The sequence below is a fragment of the Nomascus leucogenys genome, chromosome 24, assembly GCF_006542625.1.
Source record: "Nomascus leucogenys isolate Asia chromosome 24, Asia_NLE_v1, whole genome shotgun sequence".
In the NCBI taxonomy this organism is placed as follows: Eukaryota; Metazoa; Chordata; class Mammalia; order Primates; family Hylobatidae; genus Nomascus; species Nomascus leucogenys.
In genome coordinates, this window is record NC_044404.1 from 13,745,085 (window position 1) to 13,772,734 (window position 27,650).

General features: G+C 48.5%; 1 protein-coding gene across 1 annotated transcript in view; it reads right to left on the bottom strand.

The window, feature by feature from the left end:
* Positions 1 to 3,037: 3,037 nt before the first annotated feature.
* Positions 3,038 to 27,650, bottom strand: part of LRRC38 (leucine rich repeat containing 38) — a 42,700-nt gene continuing 18,087 nt past the window's right edge. The window contains exon 2 of the mRNA XM_003274263.4: positions 3,038 to 4,165. Coding sequence (XP_003274311.1) covers positions 3,912 to 4,165 — 254 coding nt within the window. The 3' untranslated portion in view covers positions 3,038 to 3,911. The remainder of the gene's footprint in view (positions 4,166 to 27,650) is intronic.

Genomic DNA, 27,650 nt, shown 5'->3' on the forward strand with positions numbered 1-27,650 from the left:
CGGCCGTGCTGGGCATGGTTCTAAATGCTGGGCACATGAGCTGCCCAACTCTCTGCCCTTGGGGAGCTCAAGTTCTAGTCCAGGAAGGTAAACAATAAACACGTAAACAAACACATAGATCAGATCATGGTATGAGCTGTGCAGAAAATAATATAGGGTGGTGTGATAAGGCTGACACTGAGGAAGTAATGCTTGAGTGAAGACCCAAATGACGCCTTTGGAGATGTGGGAGACCCTAAACTGGTATGTAGCATTGTCACTGTTAATAATGGCAATAACTTGAGACCCAGTCAATGGCAAGTCAGAGAGCTCTAAATCATTGCCTATTGTTTGTGCAATGTCATGTCTCAAAAGGCATTTCCCCAGTTAAGCTGTGGCTCCTGGTCAGTTTATTTTCTTGGGACTGACTGCAGATCCTCCCCACCCCCAGGTCCCCCATGATCTCAATGTTTTATAAAAATTTTATATCCAGGCAGTAAGGGACCATTTTAACTGGACATCTTTTAAAGCTCCTGTTCTTCCCAAGAATCACGTTCACTCCAAAACTCTTTGGTACAGCCAGCAGAAATGACTGCCCCTCCCCTGCTCACTAATTTATTCCGTGAATGAACCCTGGCCCCGGCGCCATGCAGGGCTTGTGCTTTTTTTTTTTTTTTTTTTTTGAGACAGAGTCTTGCTCTGTCGCTCAGGCTGGAGTGGTGCAGTGGCAGGATCTTGGCTCACTGCAAGCTCCACCTCCCAGATTCATGCTATGCTCCTGCCTCAGCCTCCCAAGTAGCTGGGACTACAGGCGCCGACCACCATACCCCGCTAATTTTTTTGTATTTTTAGTAGAGACGGGGTTTCACAGTGTTAGCCAGGATGGTCTCGATCTCTTGACCTCGTGATCTGCCCGCCTTGGCATCCCAAAGTGCTGGGATTACAGACGTGAGCCACTGTGCCCAGCCTCGCTCATGCCTTCTAAGGAAACTACTGAACCTGCTGACCAGCATGAATCACCTGAGGCAGACAGAAGGAATAAAGGAGACTCATAAAATGGGAATTCATCCACTAGAACCTATTAGAACAAGGGTCTAGTGCTATTTCCCCAGCTTAGGGTACCATGTCCCCAGGACTCTTGGAGGTACACATTATGACTTTGGTGGGGGCCAAAACCCAGTTGGGTTCATGCCTTTGAGTCTCAGGTAGTGGTGCTCCTGGGGTGGAGAGCAGGCCATGGCAGCAATTCCAACCCCACGTAGGTCTCAGCTGAATCTGTGGCCAGGCTGGGGAGGTGCTGACTTTAGATTGTGTGTTTTGCATCTCAAACTCCCAGGGGGAGCGGTATGTGCACCAAGGGTCAGAGGCCATAGATGGGGCTCTCACAGGAGCTGAGGTTGCCACAGAGTCCTGGAAGATGCCACTCCCTACTCCACTGGCCCAGGGTCTCTGTGAGAAGGTAGCCTTCCTGAGCCAGCGGTCTCCTCCACTGGAGACTGCAATGATGGGGAGCAGAAGGGTGACCCAGAGTCTCCTCTAGGCTGAAGGGGAGAAAAGGGTGGAGAAAGAGAGTGGGAGAGTAGGAAAGAAGGGACGAGGTTAGGAGGTGGGAGAAGGGGGAAGCAGGATTCAGCCCAAAAGCCACCCAATCAAAGGCCTTCTGCAATGTGATGATTAATTTTGTGTCAACCTGACTGGGCCATGGGGTGCCCAGATATTTGGTTAAACTATTTCCAGGTGTGTCTGTGTGTTTTTGGATGGGATTAACATTGGAACAGGTGGACTGAGTAAAGCAGATGGCCCTCCCCAATGTGTCAGGCCTCATCTAATCCAATAAGGGCCTGAATACAACAAAAAGGTGGAGGAAGGAAGAATCCACTGCTTTTCTGCCTGACTGCTGAGCTGAGTCTTCTCCTGCCCTTGGCCTGGGACTACACCATCAGCTCTCCTGGCTCCAGCTCACCAACTGCAGATCATGGGACATCTCAGCCTCCATCATCTCCTGAGCCAATTCCTTACAATAAATCTCTTTTTCTGTCTGTCTGCTTTTGGTTCAGTTTCTCTGGAGAACCTTAACACACCCCACTACCTCTGCTGGAGTGTCTTCTCCCAGTGACTCTCTGTCAAAGGACCTCATTTATTTCCTTCATGATACTTATCTCTACCTGCAATGGTAGTTTTGTTTCCCTGTTTGTTTTATGTTCTACCCATAAGAATATAACGCACAAGAGAGCAGGGAACCTGTGTTTCCTATCCAATGCATAACCACAGTGCCTGGACCAGTACCTGGCACTCAAGCACTCGATAGCTATTTATGAGGGCAAAGATGGAAGGGAGCAATGGAGGAAAGAACCAGGAATATATGATAGGAAACAATGGAGAAACGATTCTCAAAAATATCTCGAGAGTTGGTGTGAGGCCCTCATCCAAGTCTCAGCCCCCAGCCTCATCCAATGCTGCTAGCACAAGCTATCTTGTATTAACCCACTGGGGTGTTAAGACTTGTTTGTTTCATATTGTCTCTGAACCAAAGTGCTGCATTCCACATCCTGGAAAATACTTTTTTTGGTGCCTGTCATAGCCTGTGCACCAAAGCAATGTCACATACACCCTAAGGGCCACTGATGGAAGTTTTTCAGAGCCCAAGTCCCAGTGTTTTGTTTGTTTGTTTGTTTAAGCATTTGGTTGATCCAGTGCAACATGTTGATTGGAATCCTGGCCTCCGGGCAAGTTTACCAAAAGTTCTGGAGATCTAGAACTGTGCTGACATAGAGAGTAGCTGGGAAGGGACTCAGGAAGTGGGTGATGGAGGAGAACAACCTGTCTGTCCTTCAGAAGGAAAAATGATGCTGAGCAGAGAGACCATCACAACTGTACAAAGCAACAAATCCTTCCTCTACAAGTTGCTACCGCTTAGGATAAAGATCAGGGTTTGAGTTATGTCAAGTCAAAGTTTTCCCAACCAGCTTACCAAAATTAACAACAGATACCCTCTGACCAGTTCTTAGCTTCTTCATGGGTCCATTTCGACCACTATAACAGAATACCAGAGATTGAGTGGCTTACAAACAACAGATATTTATTTATTTCTCCCAGTTCTGGAGGCTGGAAGTCTGAGATCTGGGTGCCAGCATGGTTGGGTTCTGGTGAGGGCCTGCTTCTCGGTTCATGGGCGGCTGATTTCTTGCGGCATCCTCAAGTGTTGGAGGGGTGAAGGAGCTCTCTGGGGCCACCTTTCATGAGGGCACTAATCCCATCATTTGGGCCCCATCCTCATGACATGATCTAAACCTAATCACCTCCCAAAAGCCCCACCTTCAAATACAATCACATTGGAGATTAGGTTTCAACATATAAAATCTGGGGGAACATAAACATTTGAGTTTATTGCACACGAGTTTATTAGTTCTCAGTATAACACCCCAAGGTTGCTGAGGCCTATTATATAAGGATCAAGGTTCTCATTCTTGTGGTGAATGATCTGAATTTGAATATCCACTGTTTGAGCTGCTATTTCTTGGGAGGAAGGCAGATGTTCCATGATCTCCCAGTACAGGTCAGAAAAAGAATGGCATAAAATCATCTTTGCCATTGAAAGCTGCCAGTCTTCATATCTCCTGGGGGAGGCTTTTAGTCATCAGCTATGAAGCCTGACTTGGTCATCTTCTCCCCCAATACACACCTCAATCTGAGAGGCAGGTTATGCTCCAGGAATAATTCCCTCCATCCTTCCTGGGCTTCTGTGCTCTGCTGATTCTAAACTCTGAGACTGGTGGTCCCAGCAGGTGTACCCCGGGGCCAAGACATGGAACAGGCTCTGTTCGGTTCACGGACGGTGGCCAATGCTTTTCCATTTTCAGCATTTCCCTCTCTTCTTGGAGAAAGCTTCGGGTTCAGTGCTGGAGAGTAAGGAGCGGGAGGGAGGAGGTGGCTCAGTCATCCTCGTCCTCGTCTTCATCCTCCGCATCTTTGTTGGGTGCACACCTCTGGAAGCACTGCACCACGGTGGCCAGAAAGAAGCTAGAGATGATGGCCGCAATGGACACGGCCACGCCGGAGAAAATGATGATGAAGAGGTCTGTGAGTGACAGGCTGAACCTACACTCGCTGAAGCTGGCCTCCGACAGCTCACGCAGGGATACCCTCCTGCTCTCCATGGGCAGGGAGCACTGGATTTCATCGAGGCCTGAGAAAAGGCAGGCAGAGGAGAGAGAGATTTAGACTGCAGCTCAAGGTTGCCTAAAAGTTGACAAGGCAGGTGCTTACAAAGCCAGTAATGTGCAAGCATCCTCCCAAAAATAAAAGGGGGTAAAAGACTTATTTAAATGGAATTTAAACTGAAAAAAAAAAAAAAAAAAAAGCCTTAGAGTGATCACCATGGGAAAAAATTGGAATGTGCTGGTCTTCACTGACCTATTTTCAGGTTTTTCTTTTTTTTTTTTTGAGATTGAGTCTTGCTCTGTTGCCCGGGCTGGAGTGCAGTGGCGAGATCTTGGCTCACTGCAAGCTCCGCCTCCTGGGTTCATGCCATTCTGCCTCAGACTCCTGAGTAGCTGGGACTACAGGCAACTGCTACCACGCCCAGCTAATTTTTTGTATTTTTAGTAGAGATGGGGTTTCACCGTGTTGGCCAGGTGGTCTCGATTTCCTGATCTCATGATCCGCCCACCTCGGCCTCCCAAAGTGCTGGGATTACAGGTGTGAGCCACCGTGCCTGGCCTTTTTTTGTTTTTTCCTGTTTTTTGTTTTTGAGATGGAGTCTCTGTTGCCCAGGCCGGAGTGCAATGGCATGATCTCGGCTCACCTCAACCTCCACCTCCTGGGTTCAAGTGATTCTCCTGCCTCGGCCTCCCGAGTAGCTGGGATTACAGGCGTGCGCCACCACACCTGACTAATTTTAGTATTTTTAGTAGAGATGGGGTTTCACCACGTTGTCCAGGCTGGTCTTGAACTCCTGGACAGGTGATCCGCCCACCTTGGCCTCCGAAAGTGCTAGGATTACAGGCATGAGCCACCGTGCCCAGCCAGGCTTAGTACTCTTTTGATTTCGAATTACTCAGAGCGGGGATAGAAGGGCACCATTATCTGTTTCGGGTTTAGGAACTCTGTAGACCCTAATCCAGACCCAGCTAGTAGCAGGAGTGGAGGTTGGGGCAGATGCAGTGGGATGGGTCAGTGCCAACTAGTGGACGGACCCTCCACTTGGTAGTGCCATTTTCCAAGTTAGATACTATCTTCCTCTTCACTGTCCTCTGAGTGGAAGTGAAAGGAGGGTTAGCATTGTATTGTAGGAACCCCACAACCCCAAAAGGATTTTCCCTTGACAGGGGTGGAGAACATAAGGGTGTATCTGAAGGTGGCCTTCAAATAGTGCTTGGTACTTGGAAGCTTGGAGGAAGCTTCCATGTGCTTAGGAATCACCTAAAGACAGTTAAAATGCAGGTTCCAAGGCACCACCCATGGGGAATCTGATTCAGTAGGTCTGGGGTGGGGCCCTAAACTCTGCATGTTTAATAAGTACTTTTAATAACCAGGTGATTCTGATGCTGTGGATCCTGAGGCCCACTTCAAGAAGCATTATTTTCTAGTTGTCAGAGGAGGTTGGGAAGGGGTTTGAGAACCTCTAGGACACTCACTTCCACTAGGACCAGAGGAGCCCTTTTTTTAAAAATTTATGTATTTATTTATTTATTTTTATTTATTTATTTATTTATTTTTATTTTTTTTTTTGAGACGGAGTCTCGCTCTGTCGCCCAGGCTGGAGTGCAGTGGCACAATCACAGCTTACTACAACCTCCACCTCCTGGGTTCAAGTGATTCCTGTGCCTCAGCTTCCCGAGTAGCTGGGATCACAGGTGTGCACCACCATACCTAGCTAATTTTTATATTGTTAGTAGAGATGAAATTTCACCATGTTGGCCTGGCTAGTCTCAAACTCCTGGCCTCAAGTGATCTGCCCACCTCGGCCTCCTAAAGTGCTGGAATTACAGGTGTGAGCCGCCACGCCTGGCCTTAGAGGAGCCCTTTAAAACTGTGTTTTATATGTTAGGATTGTCTTCCCAATTTTACTTGAAGAGTGTTTGACTAATTTATGAAGACATTTCAAACCCTCCAGCCTAGAAAAAGACCACAAGTGAGTGTGTGCTGGGCGAGAGCTTTACAATTAATAACACATACATGCTACATGGGCCTTACCACAGGCCGGATACTGTTCTAAGCATTTGGCTATATTGATTCATTTAATCCTTACAACCACTCCATGGGGGTGGGTTCCATTATCATCCCCATTTTACAGATGGGGGAACAGGCTCAGAGTGGTCATGTAACTTGCCCAAAGCTGTACAGCTAGTATGTGGCTGAGCCTGGATTACAAGTCAAGCAAACTGTCTCCAGAGACTTGGCCTGTAGCCACTGTGTCTCCAAAAGGAAGAGGAAAGCGGAAGAAAGCCAAGAAGAGAAGCGCCAGGGATGCAGGTGATGCAGACACAGGAAACTGATGCTTTCTTCCCGTGGCTGCCATCACATGACAGTGACACAAGTTGCCAGTCAGCTGGTGGTATCCTAGCATAATGGGCTTATAACATTTTAGAGACACCTCCCGAGGATGGTTCCCTTATCACTAAACTACTGCTTTCGGGGAATCCCACCTGCCATCAAGTGCAGTAGAAGGCAGCTTTGAGAATTACAGACAGGTGGATTCTGTACCCTCCATCTGCTTATATGAATCAAAAGGGAGACTTGCCTGAGACGTGAGAAACTGGGCACCATGAGAGGTGGCTCTCCATATGCTCATTTATTCATTTAATAAGAACATATTGGTCGGGCGTGGAGGCTCACACCTGTAATCTCAGCACTTTAGGAGGCCGAGGTGGATGGATCACTTAAGGTCTGGAGTTCGGGACCAGCATGGCCAACATGGTGAAACCCTGTTTCTACTAAAAATACAAAATACAAAATTAGCCAGGCATGGTGGTGTGCTCCTGTAATTCCAGCTACTCGGGAGGCTGAGGCACAAGAATCACTTGAACCCAGGAGGCGAAGGCTGCAGTAAGCCGAGATAGCCCCACTGCACTCTAGCCTGGGCGACAGAGCGAGACTCCATCTCAAAAAAAAAAAGAATGTATTGAAGATGGGATTTCACCATGTTGCCCAGGCTTGAACTTGTACTTCTCTTGGGCCAACAACCGGGTTGGTGATATACAAGGCAACTAAGTCCTCTACCCTCAGAGAGTGTAAATTCTAGTGCAAGAAGATAGACATTCATTTATGCCACAGATATTTTTGAGTATTTGCCATATACGAGGCCCTGGGGATACAGCAGGAAACAAAACAAAGCCTTTGCCTTCATTCAGCTTACATTTTAGACAATAAATGAATAGTTCAAGACATATGTAAAATGTTTAGGATGAAACGTCAGGGTAGAATGATAAAGAAAGTCTGGGACAAAGAATTGTCTTTAGAAGGGGTGGTCAGGAGGTATTATTTCAGCTAAGGTCAAAAGGATGAGATGAAACTAGCCATGAGAAGAACATTCTAGGCAGAGACAAGAAGCTGGGAAAGAGGCCGGGTGTGGTGGCTCATGTCTATAATCCCAACACTTTGGGAGGCCAAGATGAGAGACTCACTTGAGCTCGGGAGTTCGAGACCAGCCTGAGCAACATAGCAAGACCCTGTCTCTACAGAAAATTTAAAAATTAGCCAGGTCTGGTGGTACACACCCGTAGTTCAAGCTACTCAGGAAGCTGAGGCAGGAGGATCATTTGAGCCTGGTAGACTGAGGCTATGATCACGCCACTGCACTCTAGCCCAGACAACAGTGAGACCCTGTGTCAAAAAAAAAAAGAAATGTTGGGAAAGAGCTCAGCATTCGGGGACCACAATGTAGCCAGGGGTAGCTGAGTGAACATAGGAGAATTTAGCATCAGCTTAGGTGAGAAACATACCATGTGTTGAGATAAAGCCCCTGATGGTTAAGGTCTCTGAATAAATATTATGAACGGAGCCCCCCCATCCCCATTACCAGCCCTCCTTGGACATGAACCAAAGAAATAGCTTATGTTGTACAGAGCTGCTAAAGCTGTTTGTTACCAAGCATAATCATCCTGACTGATACACAATACAAGCTATGTACAAATTCAAATGATGACCATGATTTTACAAACCTCAGTTATAAGAGAATGAATGGTATTAGAATGCATAAAGAGTTCAGATCTTTTGTTTCTGATCTGGAAGAGGAGAGAAAAATAAATAGAGTAGTAACTAACAGTCATGTTGCACTTACTCCGTGCAGATCTTGTTCTAATTGCTACACACGTTTTTACTCACAACAATCTTATGAGGTAAGTGCTGTTGTTATGCCCATTTCATGGATGAGAAAACTGAGAGCATTTGCATAGCTTGCCTTTGGCAATGCAGCTTCACAGTGATGAAGCCAGGATTTGAACCCAGCCACTTGGCTGTGGAAGCTTACTCTTATCCTTTGATTAACAAGGTGCCCTTTTCTCAGTGAGAAGAGCCAGAGAGAGAGAGAGAGATGCAAGGACGCCATTTTGACATGAAGCTCAACTGCCTTCAGCCTCCGCTTGCCTCTGGCTTTGTTCAACTCTCAGGAAAACCTTCACCTGCTCTCTTTTTTAGTGCTTCCAGGTTTCCCATTTCCAGCATTATGTGAAAGTTGAAATGATTTCTTCACACCTCGCTAATTAGCAGGCTTCTGTCCTGGAAAAAGCAGCCCTGCTAATTACACAGCAACCCTGCAACCACCATGGGGGGTTTTGTGTGCCTTTATTTCTCCATCTAAGAAACAGAAGATGGAGGAATAGTGTCTGAGCATCCTCCTTCCTTCTGTCCTGCCCCATCTTTTATGTAGTCTACAGCCAACCCATGGATGCTTCTGTCCCATGGGAACCATTGCCTAGCAACCAGACTCTGCGTTCCCTCCTCTCCCGGAATCAGTGTCTGCTTTATATACCCAAGGAATTAGCTGGACCAGAGCTCTGCAGACCTCCCCAGTTTATACTTGATTACTGTTTTTGACTCTTTCTTTTTCTTAAAGAGGCCAAACTTCTCCTGAGAATTTTAAATGCATTTGAATAAAACAGGAGAGCTTTATCTTTTAAAAAATAAAAATAAAAACAGGAGCACTTTAAAACAAAGTTATACTGGGCTTTTTTTTTTTTTTGCAGACACTGATGTCTTCAATGAAAAAATGGAAAAACATCAATCAACCTGCCTCCTAACAGCCCACCCCAGCCAAAAATGATATGAAAATAAATAAGATGGACACCAACAGACTGTGTGAAGCACAGACGGTTTCTAAAGCCAGCAGATTATTTGCAGCCTCCAAACTAGTGACAGATCATTATTTAGCTGGAGAAATTTTCTAGAAATCCTCATCTTCAGGAAGCGGTATCAGCTGGAAAACCACCACAACCCAACAACATAAGTCCACGGCGCCTGCCGTTTAAATCCAACCTTTGCAAGCCACCACTTCCCAAGTCAGTTCTGATTTCCACAATGTTCTTTGTGCCTTGAGACTCATCTTGGCATTTTTACAAAGTGACAATTTTAGAAAATGTCATCTCACATTTCTCTGTGGCTAGAAGAAATGGGCTTGTTTGAAAAACGGTGCACACAAGCCCACCAGGGGCAGGGACTTCGGAATGGCAGTGCTTAGTGGGGCTTTCATGATAAGATCCACTGACTTGATGAGCTTTCATAGCTCACAAAGGGCAGAGAAATAAGAAGAGTTGGACAAAGTCTGCCAGGCAGGCAGGGCCCAGCACAAGGCTGAGGGTATTGCTACAAAAGCTGTCTACAAAGGCTGTGAAGCCAACAGCACAACTCTGGACTTGGCAAAGGCAGACTCCAGGGTCCCCTCTTCTCTCCTAGGGGACCTTTGTTTAGACCAGGGTTTCTCAACTTGGCCGTTACTGACATTTGGGATAGGATCATTTTTTGACATAGGAGCTGTCCTGTGTCCTATAGGATGTTTAGCAGCATCCCTGGCCTCCACCTACCAGATGCCAGTAACACCCCCCACCCAGTGTGACAATCAAAACTGTCTCCAGTCCGGGCGCGGTGGCTCATGCCTGTAATCCCAGCACTTTGGGAGGCCGAGGCGGGTGGATTACCTGAGGTCAGGAGCTCGAGACCAGCCTGGCCAACATGGCGAAACCCCGTCTGCACTAAAAATACAAAAATTAGCTGGGCATGGTGGCGCATGCCTGTAATGCCAGCTACTTGGGAGGCTGAGGCAGGAGAATTGCTTGAACCCAGGAGGTAGAGGCTGCAGTGAGCTGAGATCAGGCCATTGCACTCCAGCCTGGGTAATAAGAGCGAAACTCCATCTAAAAAAAAAAAACTGTCTCCAGACATTGCTACGTGTCCCCTGGGTGGGGAGGACAAAGTCACCTCAATTGAGGATCACTGCTTTAGACTGAAATGCTCTACTAAGTATATAGCTATTATGTAGACTTTTAAATTTTTTTGTAAAGACAGGGTCTTGCTATGTTGCCCAGTGATATGGTTTGGCTGTGTCCTTACCCAAATGTCACCTTGAATTGTAATAATCCCTAACTGTTAAGGTGGAGATAATTGAATCACAGGGTTGGTAGGTTTCCCCCATACTGTTCTCCTGGTTGTGAATAAGTCTCAGTACCATGATGTTTTCATAAATGGGAGTTCCCCTCTACATGTGCTCTTGCCTGCCACTGTGTAATATGTGAGTTTGCTCCTCCTTCACCTTCCACCATGATTGTGAGGCCTCCCCAGCCATGTGGAACTGTGAGTCCATTAAACCTCTTTCCTTTATAAATTACCCAGTCTCAAGTATGTCTTTATTAGCAGCATGAGAACAGACTAATACACCCAGGCTGGTCTCCAACTGCTGTCCTCAAGCAATCCTCCCACCTCAGCATCACCAAGCTCTGAGATTAAAGGTGTGAGCTACCAGGCCCAGCCATTAGGTGGCTATTATGGACTAAACATTTAGATCCGTAAAATGCATATGTGGAGGCCCCAGCCCCCAGTGTGACGGTATTTGGAGGTGAGGCCTCTGGGAGGCAGTTAGGGTTAGATGAGATTAGGTAATTACGGTGTGGCCGTCCTGATGGGATTAGTGTTCTTCCTCCCCACCGCCCCCCCACAAGATGGAGTCCACTCTGGAGTGCAGTGGTGCAATCTCGACTCACCACAACTTCTGCTTCCCGGATTCAAGCGATTCTCCTGCCTCAGCCTCCCAAGTAGCTGGGATTACAGGCATGCACCACCATGCCCAGCTAATTTTTGTATTTTTAGTAGAGACGGGGTTTCACCATGTTGGCCAGACTGGTCTCAAACTCCTGACCTCAAGTGATCCACCCACCTTGGCCTCCCAAAGTGCTGGAACTACAGATGTGAGACATGGCATCTGCCCAGGGATTAGTGTTCTTATGTTTTTGTTTTTGTTTTTTTTTCAGACGGAGTCTCGCTCTGTCACCCAGGCTGGAGTGCAGTGGCATGATCTTGGCTCACTGCAAGCTCTGCCTCCCAGGTTCACGCCATTCTCCTTCCTCAGCCTCCAGAGTAGCTGAGACTACAGGCACCCGCCACCATGCCCGGCTAATTTTTTTTGCATTTTTTTAGTAGAGACAAGGTTTCACTGTGTTAGCCAGGATGGTCTCGATCTCCTGACCTTGTGATCTGCCCGCCTCAGCCTCCCAAAGTGCTGGGATTACAGGCATGAGCCACCGCGCCCCGCCAATGTGTTCTTATAAGAGACACCAGAGAGCTCTCCCAATGTGTCTCTGTCTCTCACTTTCTTTCTCTCTCTCTGCCATGTGAGGAGCCAGAAAGAAGGCAACTGTCTGCAAGCCAGGAAGAGAGCCCTCTCCAGAACCCAGCCCTGCTGGCACCCTGATCTCAGACTTCCACCCTCCAAAACTGTGAGGAAATAAATGCGTGCTTGTTAAACCACCAATCTATGGTGTTTTCTTATGGCAGCCTGAGAAGACTAAGATAGTATAACCTTCTAAGACGGGCCTATTTTTAGTCAATAAATAGACATTTCATTATTAAATGGCTTCCTTTAATTCATGCATTAAGCAAAACAGGTGAGGCTTTATGCTACATGCCATGCAGGATAGAAAAGGAAGGAAGGGAGGATGGAAGGAAGGCAGGGAGAGAGGAAGGAAGAGAGAGAAACAGAGAGGGGTGGCCCTGGCCTCATGGAGCTTAGGTCTTACAAGAGAGGCATTGGGACACAGGCACAAAAGAGGACACTTAAAGTACAAAGTGCAAAGCCTGGCCAGGCACGGTGGCTCACACCTGTAACCCCAGCACTTTGGGAGGCCGAGGCGGGTGGATCGCCTGAACACGGGAGTTCGAGACCACCCCGGGCAACATGGTGAAACCCTGTCTCTACTAAAAATAACAAAAAAACTAACCAGGTGTGGTGGTGCACGCCTCTAGTCCCAGCTACTTGGGAGGCTGAGACAGGAAAATCGGTTGAGCCCCAGAGGCAAAGGCTGCAGGGAGCCGAGATCACGCCACTGCACTCCAGCTTGTGCTGCCAAATAAGACTCTATCTTGAAAAAAAAAAAAAGAAAAAAGAAAAAAACAGTGCAAAGCCCCACAAGACAGGTCAAGGGCAAGCTCACAGAGGGGGCTTTGGGGGCTGGATCAGCAGGACAGTGGAAGATGGGCTGGCATGCGGCACATGGAGGTGACGATGGGATCCCTGCAATGTTCCTACTTGACCTTGGAATGTTCTCCTCTTCCCGACCCACCCCTTCAGCTGTCTAAGTTAAGAATAGCGAAGGAAAGCCAATACTTCACAGCACCTGGTGTGTGCCTGGCACACTTGAACCTTCACAAAACGTACTAGCCTTGTTTATTCCTCAGGCCAACCTGATCGGAAGGCCACTATAAGTACCCCCATCTTACAGCTGACCAAACTGAGGCACAGAGAGGGCAAGTGACTTGCCCAGGGCCAAGTAGCAGGGAAATGCCAGAGCTGGGCCTGACCCCAGCTGGTCTGGCTCTGGAGCTTGGCCACTGCATCGTGCCTCCCACTCTCCCAGGCATGAGACCTAGGACTGCACCAGCCTGGCCCAGCCCCTCCTAACAAGCTCCCTCGAGGCACAGTGTCTTTTTTTTTTTTATTTTAATTTTATTAATTTATTTATTTAATTTTGAGACAGAGTCTTGCTCTGTAGCCCAGGCTGGAGTGCAGTTGTGTGATCTCGGCTCACTGGAACCTCTGCTGCCCAGGCTCAAGCAATTCTCCTGCCTCAGCCTCCCGAGTAACTGGGATTACAGGCATGCACCACCACGCCCAGCTAATTTTTGTATGTTTAGTAGAGATGGGGTTTCACCTTGGCCAGGCTGGTCTCAAACTCCTGACCTCAGGTGATCCACCTGCCTCGGCCTCCCAAAGTGCTGGGATTACAGGCGTGAGCCACCACACCCAGCCCAGGCACAGTGTCTTCTAAAGAGATGGCCTGGAACTCTCCAGCCACCCTTCTGGTCCCACCATGAGCTGGAAAGGCTGGGAAGGTGAAGCCACCAGGCATCCAGGGAGCACAGCTTCTGGACACCCTTGTCAGAAGGGCTCCCTGGATGCCCTGAAATACAGAATGGAGAGATGCTGCCCACATTAGGGTTAGGACAGACCCCAGGCTGGACCACTCCACCACATGGTCCCTGTGTGACCCTGGGCCAGGCCCAGCCACCCTGAGTGCCACCTCGAGATGACACTGTGAACATGAAACAAGGGAATATCTGAAAAGCTCTCACCACAGTACCTGGCCATGCACATGCTCGAGAACCCTGTGGTTAGCATTGTTCAGATTTTTGAAGTTTCAGACTGAGCCTGTGTCTGACTCCAGATATATGAGGAGGGTGCCCATATTAGGGTGCTCCAGAGAAACAGAACCAACAGAGAGGAGAGGAGTGGGGAGGGGAGGAGCAGGGAGGGGAGGGAAGGGGAGGGGAAGGGAAGGGAGAGGGAGCGAGCACGCGTGTGTGTGTAGAGAGATTTATTATAAGTACCTCTAGTCATTCCTCTGCTCAACACCCCTCAGTGGCTCCCCATCTCTCTTAAAATGAAATCCACAGTCCGTATCACCCCTGCTAAACCCCTCCACTCCACCTTGCTTGCTGTTCCTCAAACATCCCCGCGCAGGCCACTGTCAGGGCCTCTGCACCTGCCTGCTCTGCCTGGCTCGCTCCTTCCCTTTCGTCAGGTGACTAGACAGTCACCTTCTCAAAGAGGCCTCCCTGCCTCCATTCAAAGCAGCCACGCTCCCCACCCCATCATCCTCCATCTCCCCCTTCCCTCTTTATTTTTCTCTGCACAGGTATTTATTTTCTGCCCCCCTGCTCCTCCCCCACCCCCATGTCGGCTATGTGAGGTCCATCGTTTTGTTTTGTTACCTGCTGTATTCCTAGTACTAGAACCTGTAAACAATATTTTTGAATCAACATATGAATAAAGACAGGATCAGGGAACGTGGCTTAGACGTGTGGCCACAAAGGGGTTCTGAAACCAGCTCCCCCATCAGACAGATGGATCCCCAGTGGCTGATGGTGCTGGACTGGCACAGGCCCCTGCCTTCTAGGACAAAAGTTCTTTCCCCCAGATTCACCAGCAGGTAACATGCAACTCTCTGGAGTAGAGAGAAGCTGTGTATATTTTCATGCTTTCCTCTCTTGAGAGGTGGAAATTCTCATTGATCTTTGGAAACAGAGTGGAGATGCATCAGCCAACCTCTCTTGCAGCCTCACCATATGCCAGATATTCTTCTAAGCACTCTGCATTGCCTGCTCTCCTTTAATCTACAAAACAAACTCTGCAGCTGGTACTGGGATGATCCTGGTTCGCAGATAAGCAAACTGAACAGTTATGTTACCTGCTTGAGGTTATCCAGCTAAGAATGGAAGAGCCAGGATCTAGAATCAGGTGGTCTCACCCTAGTGCCTATGCAGTTAGACAATACCCTTCCCTGTTGCCTTAAGAATGCTTGCACAGGCCAGGCACGGTGGCTCACGCCTGTAATCCCAGCACTTTGGGAGGCTGAGGCAGGGGGATCACCTGAGGTCAGGAGTTCAAGACCACACTGACCAACATGGAGAAACCCCGTCTCTACCAAAAATACAAAATTAGGCGTGATGGCGCCTGCCTGTAATCCCACCTACTCAGGAGGCTGAGGCAGGAGAATCGCTTGAACCCAGGAGGTGGAGGTTGTGATGAGCCAAGATCGCGCCATTGTACTCCAGCCTGGGCAACAAGAGCGAAACCCCATCTTAAAAAAAAAGAAAAAAATACGGCTGGGCACAGTGGCTCACACCTGTAATCCCAGCACTTTGGGAGGCCGAGGCGGGTAGATCATGAGGTCAGGAGATCGAGACCATCCTGGCTAACACGGTGAAACCCTGTCTCTATTAAAATACAAAAAATTAGCCGGGCGTGATGGTGGGCAACTGTAGTCCCATCTACTCAGGAGGCTGAGGAAGGAGAATGGCGTGAACTCAGGAGGCGGAGTTTGCAGTGAGCCAAGATTGTGCCGCTGTACTCCAGCCTGGGCGAGAGCGAGACTCCATCTCAAAAAAAAAAAAAAAAATGAAGAAGAAGAAGAATGCTCGCACAAGTTATTGCCAGGACACTAAGACCCAGAGGGTCCTACAATTATGCCAAAGCTGCACAATGTCTTGTCAATCTGGTTTGGGGCTCATGCTACCCCCATTGGTGGCCTGAGCCTGGAGTACTCAGGGCAAAGAGCACTAAAAGGTCATTCTAGGGGGGTTGCATGCTGTGTTTGTTTTTTGGGCTGCTGTTACAAATCACCACAAACCGAGGGGCTTAAAACAAATTTATTCTCTCATAGTTTTGGAGGCCAGAATTCTGAAATTAAGGTGTCAGCCAGGCTGGGCTCCCTCCGAAGGTTCTGGGGAGAATCCTTCCTGGCCTCCTCCAGCTTCTGATGGTTCTTTTTTTTTTTTTTTTTTTTTGAGACGGAGTCTCACTCTGTCACCCAGCTGGCTGGAGTGCAGTGGTGTGGTCTTGGCTCACTGCAAGCTCTGCCTCCCGGGTTCAAATGATTCTCCTTCCTCAGCCTCCCGAATAGCTGGGATTACAGGCGCCCACCACCACGCCTGGCTAATTTTTGTATTTTTAGTACAGATGGGGTTTCGCCATGTTGGCCAGGCTGGTCTCGAACTCTTCTGGTGGTTCTTCACATCCTTTGGCTTATGGCTGCCTCCCTCCAGCCTCTCCCCCTGTCTCCATACGGCCTCTGCTCTGTGTCTCCATCTTGCAAGTCTCCCTCTGCCTTTCCCTTACAAGGACCTCTGCCATTGGATTTAGGACAGTCCTACCCTCAGTCCAGGATGATCTCATCTCCAGATCCTTCATTTAATTACATTTGCAAAGACCCTTTTTCCAAATAAGGTCACATTCATAGGCGCCAAGGCTTAGGACTTGGACACGCCTTTTCGGGGGATGCAATTCAACCCACTATAGGAATCACATATTTCATAGCCACCTGTTGCCCTCTGGCTTCTCCCCCTTCATCTCTCCTGAGGCAATTCCCCAGCTTCCTTTTGGGGGCAATCATCTCTCACCCATCAAGTATGTCTTGGTACATCTTTTTTTTTTTTTTTTTTTTTTGAGACAGGGTCTCACCCTATCACCCAGCTGGCTGGAGTGCAGTGGCACGGTCTTGGCTCACTGCAACCTCCACCTCCCGGGTTCAACTGATCTTCTCACCTCGGCCTCTCAAGTAACTGGGGCTACAGGTGTGCACCACCAGGCCCAGCTAATTTTTTTTATTTTTAGTAGAGACAAGATTTCACCATGTTGCCCAGGCTGGTCTCGAACTCCCAGACTCAAGCGATCCACCTGCCTCAACCTCCTAAAGTGCTGGGATTACAGGCGTGAGCCACTGCACCTAGCCTAACTTTCTTAAAATGTGTGGCCCTCTCCTAGCATAGAGGTCGGTACCCAACCCACACTGAGCCAGAGTCTGTCTGTCCCAGGACTGAGTCTTGGGTGGGCTGACAAAATACACAACTGGAACCCATTCAGTCCAGCCAGCAGCCCCACCCTGCAGAAACTGTCCATTGGTTCTGCGTTCTCCACCTGCAGAGCTGCCCCATTCTCTTCTAAGCCTGCTTCTCCAGGCTTCTCTTCAATTCTGTGAACTATCTGACATCCCTGCAACATATTCCTGCCCTGCCTGCGTTAGTCAGAGTTGGCTTCCGTTGTTTACGCTCAAGATACCCAACAGATGGATTCTAGGACAATGGAATTCAAGAATGAATTGGGCTCCTGTCCTAACTGTCAGCCTTTGTCCCATAGCCACAAATCATTTAACTGGGTCCTGTTGTTCTATAAAACCACATGCTTGGTGGCACAAGGGCTTTGGGAGGCAGTAGGAGTCATGCAGCTCACCTCCCCACAATAGGCAGGCTCAACTGGTGAGAAGTTGACTTCCCACCTTTCGTCTTGTGATGGGTCTACCTCCAACCCACTGAAACCAAAGTGGGCTCCATCTCATTCTGGCCTAGGAAGAACAGGGCCCACAGCGCCCTCCCCTTATAACCACAACTTCCTTGTCTTCCAGGGCACATTCAGAAGAGACAGGCATCTCCCTTGTGCAGGGCGGCTTGGTGGCCTGCCCATCACCACCTGTCTGGGCTCCCTCCCCTTGAGTGATGACTTCTCCCTAGCAGCTGACACCTGAGCTGGAGAAGGTGAAGAGCTGCCATTCTCCAGAAATAGACAGTGACACAGCGGATGTTAGATTGAGATTAATCTCTTGCACCGGACCGGCCCCTTGCCAACAAACAGGCCTGCAGCCAGAGGATCCCTCAGGGCCTTTCCCCTGATCTGGCCTCCTGGGAACTGCGTAACTCAGATTAACAACAGGCTCTGGTAAGTGCTTTTTGTCATGAAAAATATTTTTTTGTTTTCTTATCTCCACTCATTAGGCAAAGCTCACATATATACTGAGACAATAAAAATAATCAAAGAGAAGGGAGAATTAAAAAAAAAACAGTTAACACTTGGCTTATACCTTTCTAGATTGTGTGTGTGTGTGTGTGTGTGTGTGTACATAAATCTACCAAGCAGAAATATACTCCATCACTCTGTTGGATAACCATACTGGGAACATCTTTCCATTCAACAAATATAAGATATCATTTTTAATGGCTGCAAGGCATTTTATTGTGTAGATGAGCCATGATTTACTTACCCAACCCCAGGATCTTTCCAGTTTTCTCTCCTAGAACTAATGCTGCTATGAACAGCCTTGCACACATTTTTTTTTTTTTTTTTTCTGAGATGGAGTCCTGCTCTGTCACCCAGGCTGGAGTACAGTGGTGGTGGGATCTCAGCTCACTGCAACCTCTGCCTCCCGGGTTCAAGCAATTCTCCTGCCTCAGCCTCCTGAGCAGCTAGAATTACAGGCACTTCCCACCATGCCTGGCTAATTTTTGTATTTTTAGTAGAGACGGGGTTTCACCATGTTGGCCAGACTGGTCTTGAACTTCTGACCTCGTGATCCGCCCACCTCGGCCTCCCAAAGTGCTGGGATTACAGGCGTGAGCCACCGCGCCTGGCCAAACACATTTTTAATTATTCCCCTAAGATACATTCCCACAAGTTGAAGGTTGTGGGTGAGTCCTTGAACTTGCGCCAACACTGGATTTTGTCACTCTTTCATCTTTATCAATCTGATAAGCCATGAAAGGGTATATTGTTGATTTAGTTTGCATTTATCTGATTATTAGGAGAGCTGAACGTTGTATTACGTGCTCACTGGAAACTTGGATGTGTCCTTCTGTGAACTGCCTGCCCAGGAGCTATGACATGAGCTTTGCAAGTCTTCCCAAGGTGAAAGGCCGTCATGCGAAGGGGGGATTGGAGAGAAGTATGATGGATCCAGCCCACCCAACCCCATCCATTTCCACAACCTTCAACTTGTGGGAATGTGTCTTAGAGAAATCATGAAGAATGTGGGCAAGGCTGTTCACAGCAGCATTGCTTCTAGGAGAGAAAACTGGAAACCTTCCGGGGCTGAGTAAGTAAATCGTGGCTCATCTACACAATAAAATACCCTGCAGCCATTACTGCAGATACAACTTCCAGGGAAGGCAGATTCTTCCTTCCATGGCCTAGAGGAAGGACAAACATAGAAGGTTCTCCAGGGACCACTGGACATTGGTCCCTCTGCTCCTGGCAAGAGCTTAGTACTCCCCATCACTCTCTTCTGCCTTCCCCTCCCTGGCTAAGAGAGCCCAGCCTATGCTGGTAGAACACCTTCCCCTGCCCTCCTTGCCAGCCTCCAGGAACTCCAATCCCAAAGGCCCAGGAAATAACAGCAGCTTTTTGGCCTTTCACACCCACAGCCAGCCTTGGTTTCACAGCATCATAAAAGATCTGAAGTCACCTTTGATATCTCTCACTTCCTCTCCCTCCCCGCCCCTCTCCTTTATTTTACAGATGAGAGGCCCAGAGAACTTGGGCAATTTGTCTAAGGTCACTTGGAATCTGGACTGGAACCCAGGTCTCCTGACTCCCTGTGTAGTGCTCCTCCCAGGCACCAGGTCCTTAATTCACCCTGAGCATCTGGGGAAGCTGCACGTGCTACAGTCGCTGCTGCAGCCACTTCAAGCCGCAGAGAAATGTTATTCATAAGGAGGCAGCCCGAGAGGGGACTGCAGGGCTTGCTTCTCTCCCGGGGACAGAGGTGCCAGGAACACCAGCTCTAATTTCTGATAGTGCTGACCTGTGGACTCCACCACCACTTTCATTAAATATCGACAGTTGCATAGGGGGAAAATTCCCAATTAAACTCCTGTCTCGTCTCCACCACAGACACTTCGTCTGATTGAGTAATAAGCTGATTTTGCTAAGAGGAAGCTGCACCTGCAGCTTCGGGTCAAGGGCTCACCCTGGCTTGTCCTGGCTCCACAGAGTGTGCCCTGTAGAAGGGGCAGTGCAGTAACGGGGACCCTGCACCAGGGGTGTGACCTGTGTCCGAATCCCACGCACTAGCCTGAGTGCCACCCCTCATCTTAAAACACTGACATAAGTCGCACACATAAGCAAGGAAAACCGACTGACTGTTCACGTGATTTTTGTAATCTGTCCTTCCCTGGTAAGAAATGAGCAGATCTGTCGTCCAGGCTGGAGTGCAGTGGCGTGACTTTGGCTCACTGTAACCACCGCCTCTCAGGTTCAAGCAATTCTCCTGCCTCAGCCTCCCGAGTAGCTGGAATTACAGGCAAATACAAAAAATGCCTGGCTAATTTTTGTATTTTTAGTAGAGATGGGGTTTCACCATGTTGGCCAGGCCGGTCTTGAACTGCTGACCTCAAGTGATCCGCCTGCCTCAGCCTCCCACAGTGCTGAGATTACAGGCGTGAGCCGCTGTGCCCAGCCTTATAGAAAATTATACTCTTGGGAAAAAAGCATGAGTTTCCACTATCCCCACTGATGTCACCATCACCCCTGTCATCTCAATCATCACTGCCACTGCTGCTCCCACCACCCCCCCCATGTCCACCTCCACCCCCACTCGCTCCATCATCCAAAATAAACACTTCCTATGAGTTGAGCCCCAGGCCGAGTACTAGGGATACTAGCCTGTGTCTGGTGACTATGGATGATTTGGTTAGAGAGAACCTTCTGGTTAGGCAGTGTGAGGAAATCCAGGAATGGTCCGTGAGTCTGGTACCTCCCATAGCCTGTCATGGTGCTCAGAGCTACACACAGCCTCTGGATGGTCAGGCACCCACTGTGGCTCCCTCCCAGGCCTGCCCTTCTAAAGCACCCACTGTCCCGAATTCATCTATAATGGTGTGCTCACCGGCGCGCTGGAAGAAGAGACATGCTGTGTCTCAGGATACTCAGGGGTGTGTGTGTCCCCTCCCATGACACTGTCAAGCAGGCATCCTATTGGGAAGTAATATTTCTAGAAACTCCTGCTATTTATCAGGAACTATGATGAGTACTTCCCGGTTACCATTTAACGTAACCCTCTTGCCCAACAACCCTTCAGGGCAATGGTTTTCCGCTGGGGGTAATCTTGCCCATCACGGATATTTGTCGATGTCTGGAGACATTTTTGGTTGTCACACTGGGTAGAGCGCCAGTAGCATCTGGAAGGTGGAAGACAAAGATGCCGTGGAACGTTCCACACTGCACAAGACAGCACCCACAACACAGAAGTAGCCAGCCTCACTCACGCAGCAGCCGTGCTGAGCATCAGATGCCCTGGCTTGGGGTATTTTTAAAATCCAGTTCAAAATTTTTTATTTTTTATTTTTTAGACAGGGTCTTACTCTGTCACCCAGGCTGGAGTGCAGTGGCATGATCTCAGCTCACTGCAGCCTCAACCTCTTGGGCTCAGGCGATCCTCCCACCTCAGCCTCCCAAGTGACAGGGATGACAGTCATGTGTGACCCCACTCCTGGCTAATTTTTTGTATTTATTTGTAGAGATAGGGTTTAGCCATGTTGCCCAGGCTGGCCAAAAATATTTTTAATTATGGTAAAATTTATAACACAACAATGTGAAGGTAGCTTCATGCTAGAGAAACAAACTGTCCACTTGAAAATGGCTAAGATGATATATTTAAATCTTAGCCATTTTCTTTTTCTCTTTTTTTTTTTGAGATGGAGTCTCCCTCTGTCGCTTAGGCTGGAGTGCCGTGGCGACATCTTGGCTCACTGCAACCTCTGCCTCCCAGGTTCAAGTGATTCTCCTGCCTCAGCCTCCAGAGTAGCTGGGATTACAGGCATGTGCCACCACACCCAGCTAATTTTTGTATTTTTAGCAGAGACAGGTTTTCATCATGCTGGCCAGGCTGGTCTCGAATTCCTGACCTCAGGAGGCCTGCCTCGGCCTCCTAAAGTGCTGGGATTACAGGCGCGAGCCCCAGCGCCCAGCCAAATCTTAGCCATTTTCAGATGGAAAGTTTCTCTAGCATTGTTACAGTCACATTGTTGTGCAACCATCACCACCATCCACCTCCAGAACTCCTTCCATCTTCCCAAACTGAAACTCTGTCCGCATTAAATACTAAGTCCCCATTCCCCCTCCTCCCAGGCACAGGCAAATATTATTCTTTCTCTTCTATGAGTTTAACTACTCTAGGTACTGCATACAAGTGAAATCATACAGTATTTGTCCTTTGTGATTAATTTCACTTAGAACAATGTCCTCAAGATTCATCCGTCTTGTAGTCCACGTCAGAATTCCCTTGCTTTTTAAGGCTGCATAATAATCCATTTCATGGATAGACAACATGTTGCTGTTACATTTATTTGGAGGAAAAATATAATGCAAAAAATAGAGAAAATTTTCATTCTTAAAAAAAGGACTTTTGGCCAGGTGCGGTGGCTCACACTTGTAATCCCAGCACTTCCGGAGGCCAAAGTGGGTGGATCACCTAAGGTCAGGAGCTCGAGACCAGCCTGGCCAACATGGCAAAACCCCCATGTCTACTAAAAATATAAAAATTAGCCGGGCGTGGTGGCGGGTGCCTGTAATCCCAGCTGCTCAGGAGGCTGAGGTACAAGAATCACTTGAATCTGGGAGGTGGAGGTTGCAGTGAGCCGAGATCGCACCAGTGCACTTCTAGCCTGGGAAACAGAGTGAGACTCCATCTCAAAAAAGAAGGAAAAAAAAGGACTTTTTAAAAACATACCATTACCCAGCCCTGAAACTCTATGAATTCTTCTCTTACTCATCCAGGACCTGTTTAACTGGCACCTCTGTAGACCCAGCAGATCTCAAAGTGCAGACAAACCAATATAATGTAGCGTTCACAATTCTATTATAAAAGATGTGATGCATCTCTGCTCTGCCACTCCCCTGTCTCCCCTGACCCAGGCCTAACCTCTGATCACATGAGGCCTGTCTCTCTTGGGAGTTCCCTGGGGGCCACGCTATCCCTGGGATGGGGACTCCCCCTCTGTCTCTGTGCTGTGTGCGACAGTTATGCCAGGGATATCTTCCTGTGAGTGCAGGCATCTCACCCTCAGCTCACAAAGTGCTCTCTATGCTTCAAATAGCTTCAAACAATTTACCAATAAAAGCAATTCTGATTTTCCTGGCAAGTCAGAAATCAAGTTGCTTTTTTTTGTATTTATAATTTTTCCAGCAGCAGGGGCCAGGAAAGACCCAGGTTCCCAGCACCAGATATCTGCACCTGGTGGTCTTCAGTGGGGCTCAGTGCTGCAGCAACTGCTGTCGCCAGGGCCAGAGTTGTGGTACGGGGAAGTGACCTTGGGGTGGGGCCTTTGGGGTGGGCAAGGGGAGGTTTCACGAGAAATGAGCCTACACAGGTGGAGAAGACCTCGCCATTATCTGACCTTCTACTGTCACAGTTGGGGACACAGAAGTGAGGTTACTTTCCTGGAGGAGATCCAGACTGACCCCCTAAGTCATCCACATGCTAATCCTCAGAATCTGTGAATATGCTGCCTTGTAAGGCAGAAGGGGCTTTGCCGATGTGATTAGATTAAGGTTCTTGGGATGGGGGAATTATCCTGGATTTGCAGGCAGTCCTGATATAATCACAAGGGTCCTTATAAAAGGGAGGCAGGCGGGTCAGAGTGGGAGAAAGAGATACGCGGATGTTGAGAGGTCATGGGGAGGTGCCTGAGAGCTGGGGAGTGCCAGCAGCCTCTAACCTGGAAAAGCAAAAGGACACAGATGTCGTGATTTTAGCCTATAAGACACATTTTGGGCTGGGCTTGGTGGCTCACACCTGTAATCCCGGCACTTTGGGAAGCTGAGGTGGGTGGACCACAAGGTCAGGAGTTCGAGACCAGCCTGCCCAATATGGTGAAACCCCATCTCTACTAAAAATACCAAAATTAGCTGGGCATGCTGGCGCGCACCTGTAATCCCAGCTACTTAGGAAGCTGAGGTAGCAGAATCACTTGAACCCAGGAGACGGAAGTTGCGGTGAGCCAAGATCGCACCACTGCACTCCAGCCTGGGCAACAGAGGGAGACTCTATCTCAAGAAAGAAAGAAGAAGCATTTTGGACATCTGACCTCCAGAACTGGAAGGTAACAGATTTGTGTCATTTTAAGCCCCTACAACATGGTAGTTTGTTCCAGCAGTGATAAGAAACTCACACATACCCCTAGGTTACACAGTGAGTCAGCGGCACAGCCGAGCCCGGGAGCCAGGTGTCCGCACCCTCAGTTCCACCCGCATTCAGCAGTTCCTCATTGAGACACATCTGTAGCTCAGTGTGAGCCTCAGGAACTGAGTCCTTTGAGTGTTAACACTGATTGACTGCAGTGACACTAACAGTGGCGTTGATGTGCTCTGTGTGCCAGGCACTTTGCTAGACTTTTTTTTTTTTTTTTTTTTTCATTTCTTCCTTGCTATATAATGTGCTAGGCTTTTTGCAGGGATTCTCTCTCTGGCCCTCATGATAGACTTGTGAATATTTTTGTCCATGTTTTATACATAAGAAAACTGAAGCACATAGCAGTGAAGCAGTTTGCCCAGGCTCACACAGCTGGTAAATAAAGGCACTGAATTTAAACCTTGGTGGATCGAAATCAAAAGCCTGTGTTCTTAGCCACTGTGATGTATCTATCCCCCTCTAAGGAGTGTCATGCAATATGAGGGGAGCAGTGCTGAACCAGGAACTGGGGGTCTTGGCTCTTGCCTCGGCTTCTCACCAGTTCGCTGTGTGGCTTTCTGCAAGTCACTTGGTCTCTCTGAGCTGTGGTTTCCTACCTGAAAATGAAGAAAGGCAGGTTACATGACCCTACAGTTTAAGCGATTTGTCTTCCGGAATGTTGGCTCCAGGAGGGCAGAGCCATGGTCAGCCTCGCTATGTACTAGGCAGCTGGACTTGAATTTGCTTTCAGCAGGTGTTTGGTCTGCTCTGGTTTCTGCTAATATGTTCAGGTCACCTTTGGTTTAGCTCCTACGAGGCCAGGTTCTGAAGTGGGGAAGCTAAGTTTGGCTCTCAGCCTAAAGCAGGAGCCATGGACACAAGCGGGTGGGGATAGAAGTTTCTGATATGAGATTTGAGACCACAGAAGGGTCAGGGACAAAGATCCTGGAGCCAGTCTCTCTGGAGCACAGAGCAGAAGCATGACAAATATTCACGAAGGAAAGAATGAGGATGAGCTGGTGACACACACAGTGGGACAACCCCAGCGTGTCTGGGAGCCCAGGCTGCACGGGCCCACAGGAAGAGCTGTAAAAGGTCAGTGTTCTGGCTCAAGGGGAGCTGAACATAAACTAGATGTACATGATACGTATTTAGAAGCCAATTCTGGTTGCTGGTGGGTGATCCAGTTTCTGACAAGGATCCAGTGTGAGCAGAATGAGACCTGAGAACGTGCAAGAGGCTGGGAGCTTTGCATGTCCTCTGCTGCAGGCTTAAGGGCTCTGTCTATTTAGGTTCAGAAAGGAACGTGGTGGGGAGGGGGAGGGAGGAAGAGGAGTGACTGCTCTGGGTATCAAAGCAGGTGCAGTCACTGATTTATAAGCACCTTGGACCCTTTTTCAAGACCTACTCCTTCGGCCAGCAGAACCAGGATAGGAACCCCAGAAAGAATCACAGGACTCAAGCACCCTGGGCAGAAATCCCACCCAATACCTGATGCTCCTTGCAGCACCACTAAGAAGTGGTCATTTGGACTCTGCTTGAACGCCCCTAGTGATGGCAACCTCATTACCTCCCAGAGGCAGCCCATTTTCAGAGCCCTAATGCGGTTAGACAGTTCTCATTATGGTACATCGAATTCTGTTTCCTTGTAGTTCCCAATCATGGGCCCATCTTCGGAGGTCAGAACAAGTCTCCTGTGTTCAGTGACAGTCCCTCAGGTGCCTGCAGGCAGGCATTGTGTTCTTCCAAGTCTCTACTTTTGAGAGTTGTACATCAATTTTCTTATAACAGCACAGTCTTACTCTCCGAACACAAAGAGTGTCTGGCATTTTCTAATGAACAGGAAACCCAGGTAACGGCTTACAAATTTTGATTAGAAGGGATCTGGGGGCCTCAACCTTCCTCCTCTCTGAACACCCCCATCCAAGCATCGCCATGTCTGAGATTCTATACAAATTCATGCCTCAATGATCAGCAGTGCTGATCAGATATATATATATTATGGAGAGAGAGATAGAGTCTCGTTCTGTCACCCAGGCTGGGGTGCAGCGGCAACATCCTAACTCACTGTAGCCTCAAACAATCCTGGCCTCAAGTGATCCTCTTGCCTCAGCTTCCCAAGTAGCTGAGACTACAGGTGTGTGCCACCAAACCTAGCTATTTGTTTTTTATTTTTATTTTTTGTAGAGACGGGGTTTCACTATGTTTCCAAGGCTGGTCTTGAACTCCTGGGCTCAAGCAATCTTCCCACCTCAGCCTCCCAAGTGCTGGGATTACAGGCATGAGCCTGTAATCAGCCCCCTTGCTCAGCCCCCTTCTGTCTTTACTGCATTTATCTCTGGTTAAGCCTCAAGTTGCTAACAATCCAACAAGAACCAGTTTACCATACTGGCTTCTCTCAGCAAGGGGACAGTTCTGGAGGCCTCGTCCTCTCCATTTCTACTCCCTTTGCCTTGGCCCAGCATCTACGCACCGAGTCATTCATCCCTTCAACACATATGTATGGAGCACCTATTACCTGCAAGTGCAGTCCTAGCACTGTGGCTATAACACTGAACAGAACAGACAAGGCCCTGCTCTTGTGGCTACAACTGAGTGAAACAAACAGACAATGGGTAAATGAGTAAAATGTATGATATGACCCATAGGGACTGGTGCAAGAGGAAGAAGAGGAGCAGGGGGACAGGGAAGGAGAGCCACAGGTGGTGGGGTACAGGGTTCAATGGGGCTGAGGCCCAGGGAGAAGGTGGCACTTGAGAAAGGGTCTGAGAGCAGGGAGGGGCCAAGTCATGCTGACACCCAGAGGGAGGTCATCCTGGCAGAAGAAGTAGCAGGTGCAAAGGCCCTGAGGTAAGAAGGTACCTGATGAGCTCAAGGAATGACAAGGAATCTGGGATGCCCAGGCCAGCGTGAATGAAGGGAGAAGAGCAAGAAATTCGGTCAGAAAGGAACTAGGAGGAGGACAGATCACAGGCGGCCTTGTGAGCCTCTGGAAGGACTTTTACTTCTGCTCTTCATGATACAGGAGCCCCTTGAGAGCTCTGAGCTGAGGAAGAACATGACTTGATACCTGACAAGCAGGGAGGGGTCACTGCTCCAGAAAAAGCTCTCATAGGAGAAGAAGGTAGGAGTCAAATTTGTTTTTAACAAGTGTTTAATCCACCCTGGTTTCCACTAATATGGTCAAGTCACCTTTGATTTACCTCCCTCCAAGTCAAGGTTCTGACTCAGAAAGACTCACTAAGTTTGGTTCTCAGCCTGAAGCAAGTGTGGGAGCTTGTGGCTAAGAGACTCTAGTTTCTGATGTGAGCTTCGAGGGGCCACAAAATGGTCAGCAACAAAGATCCTGGAGTCACACCTCAGCTCTGCCACTTCTTGGCTGGTGACCAACTTACATGAACCTGTTTGCACCTCGGCTTCCTCTCTGGGGGAATCAGTCCACATAAACTGGAGCGATTCTGAAGACTTCATATGGAAAAAAAAGGAAAGATAGCTCATGATTAATTTTTCCATTGATTACACGTTGAAATGACA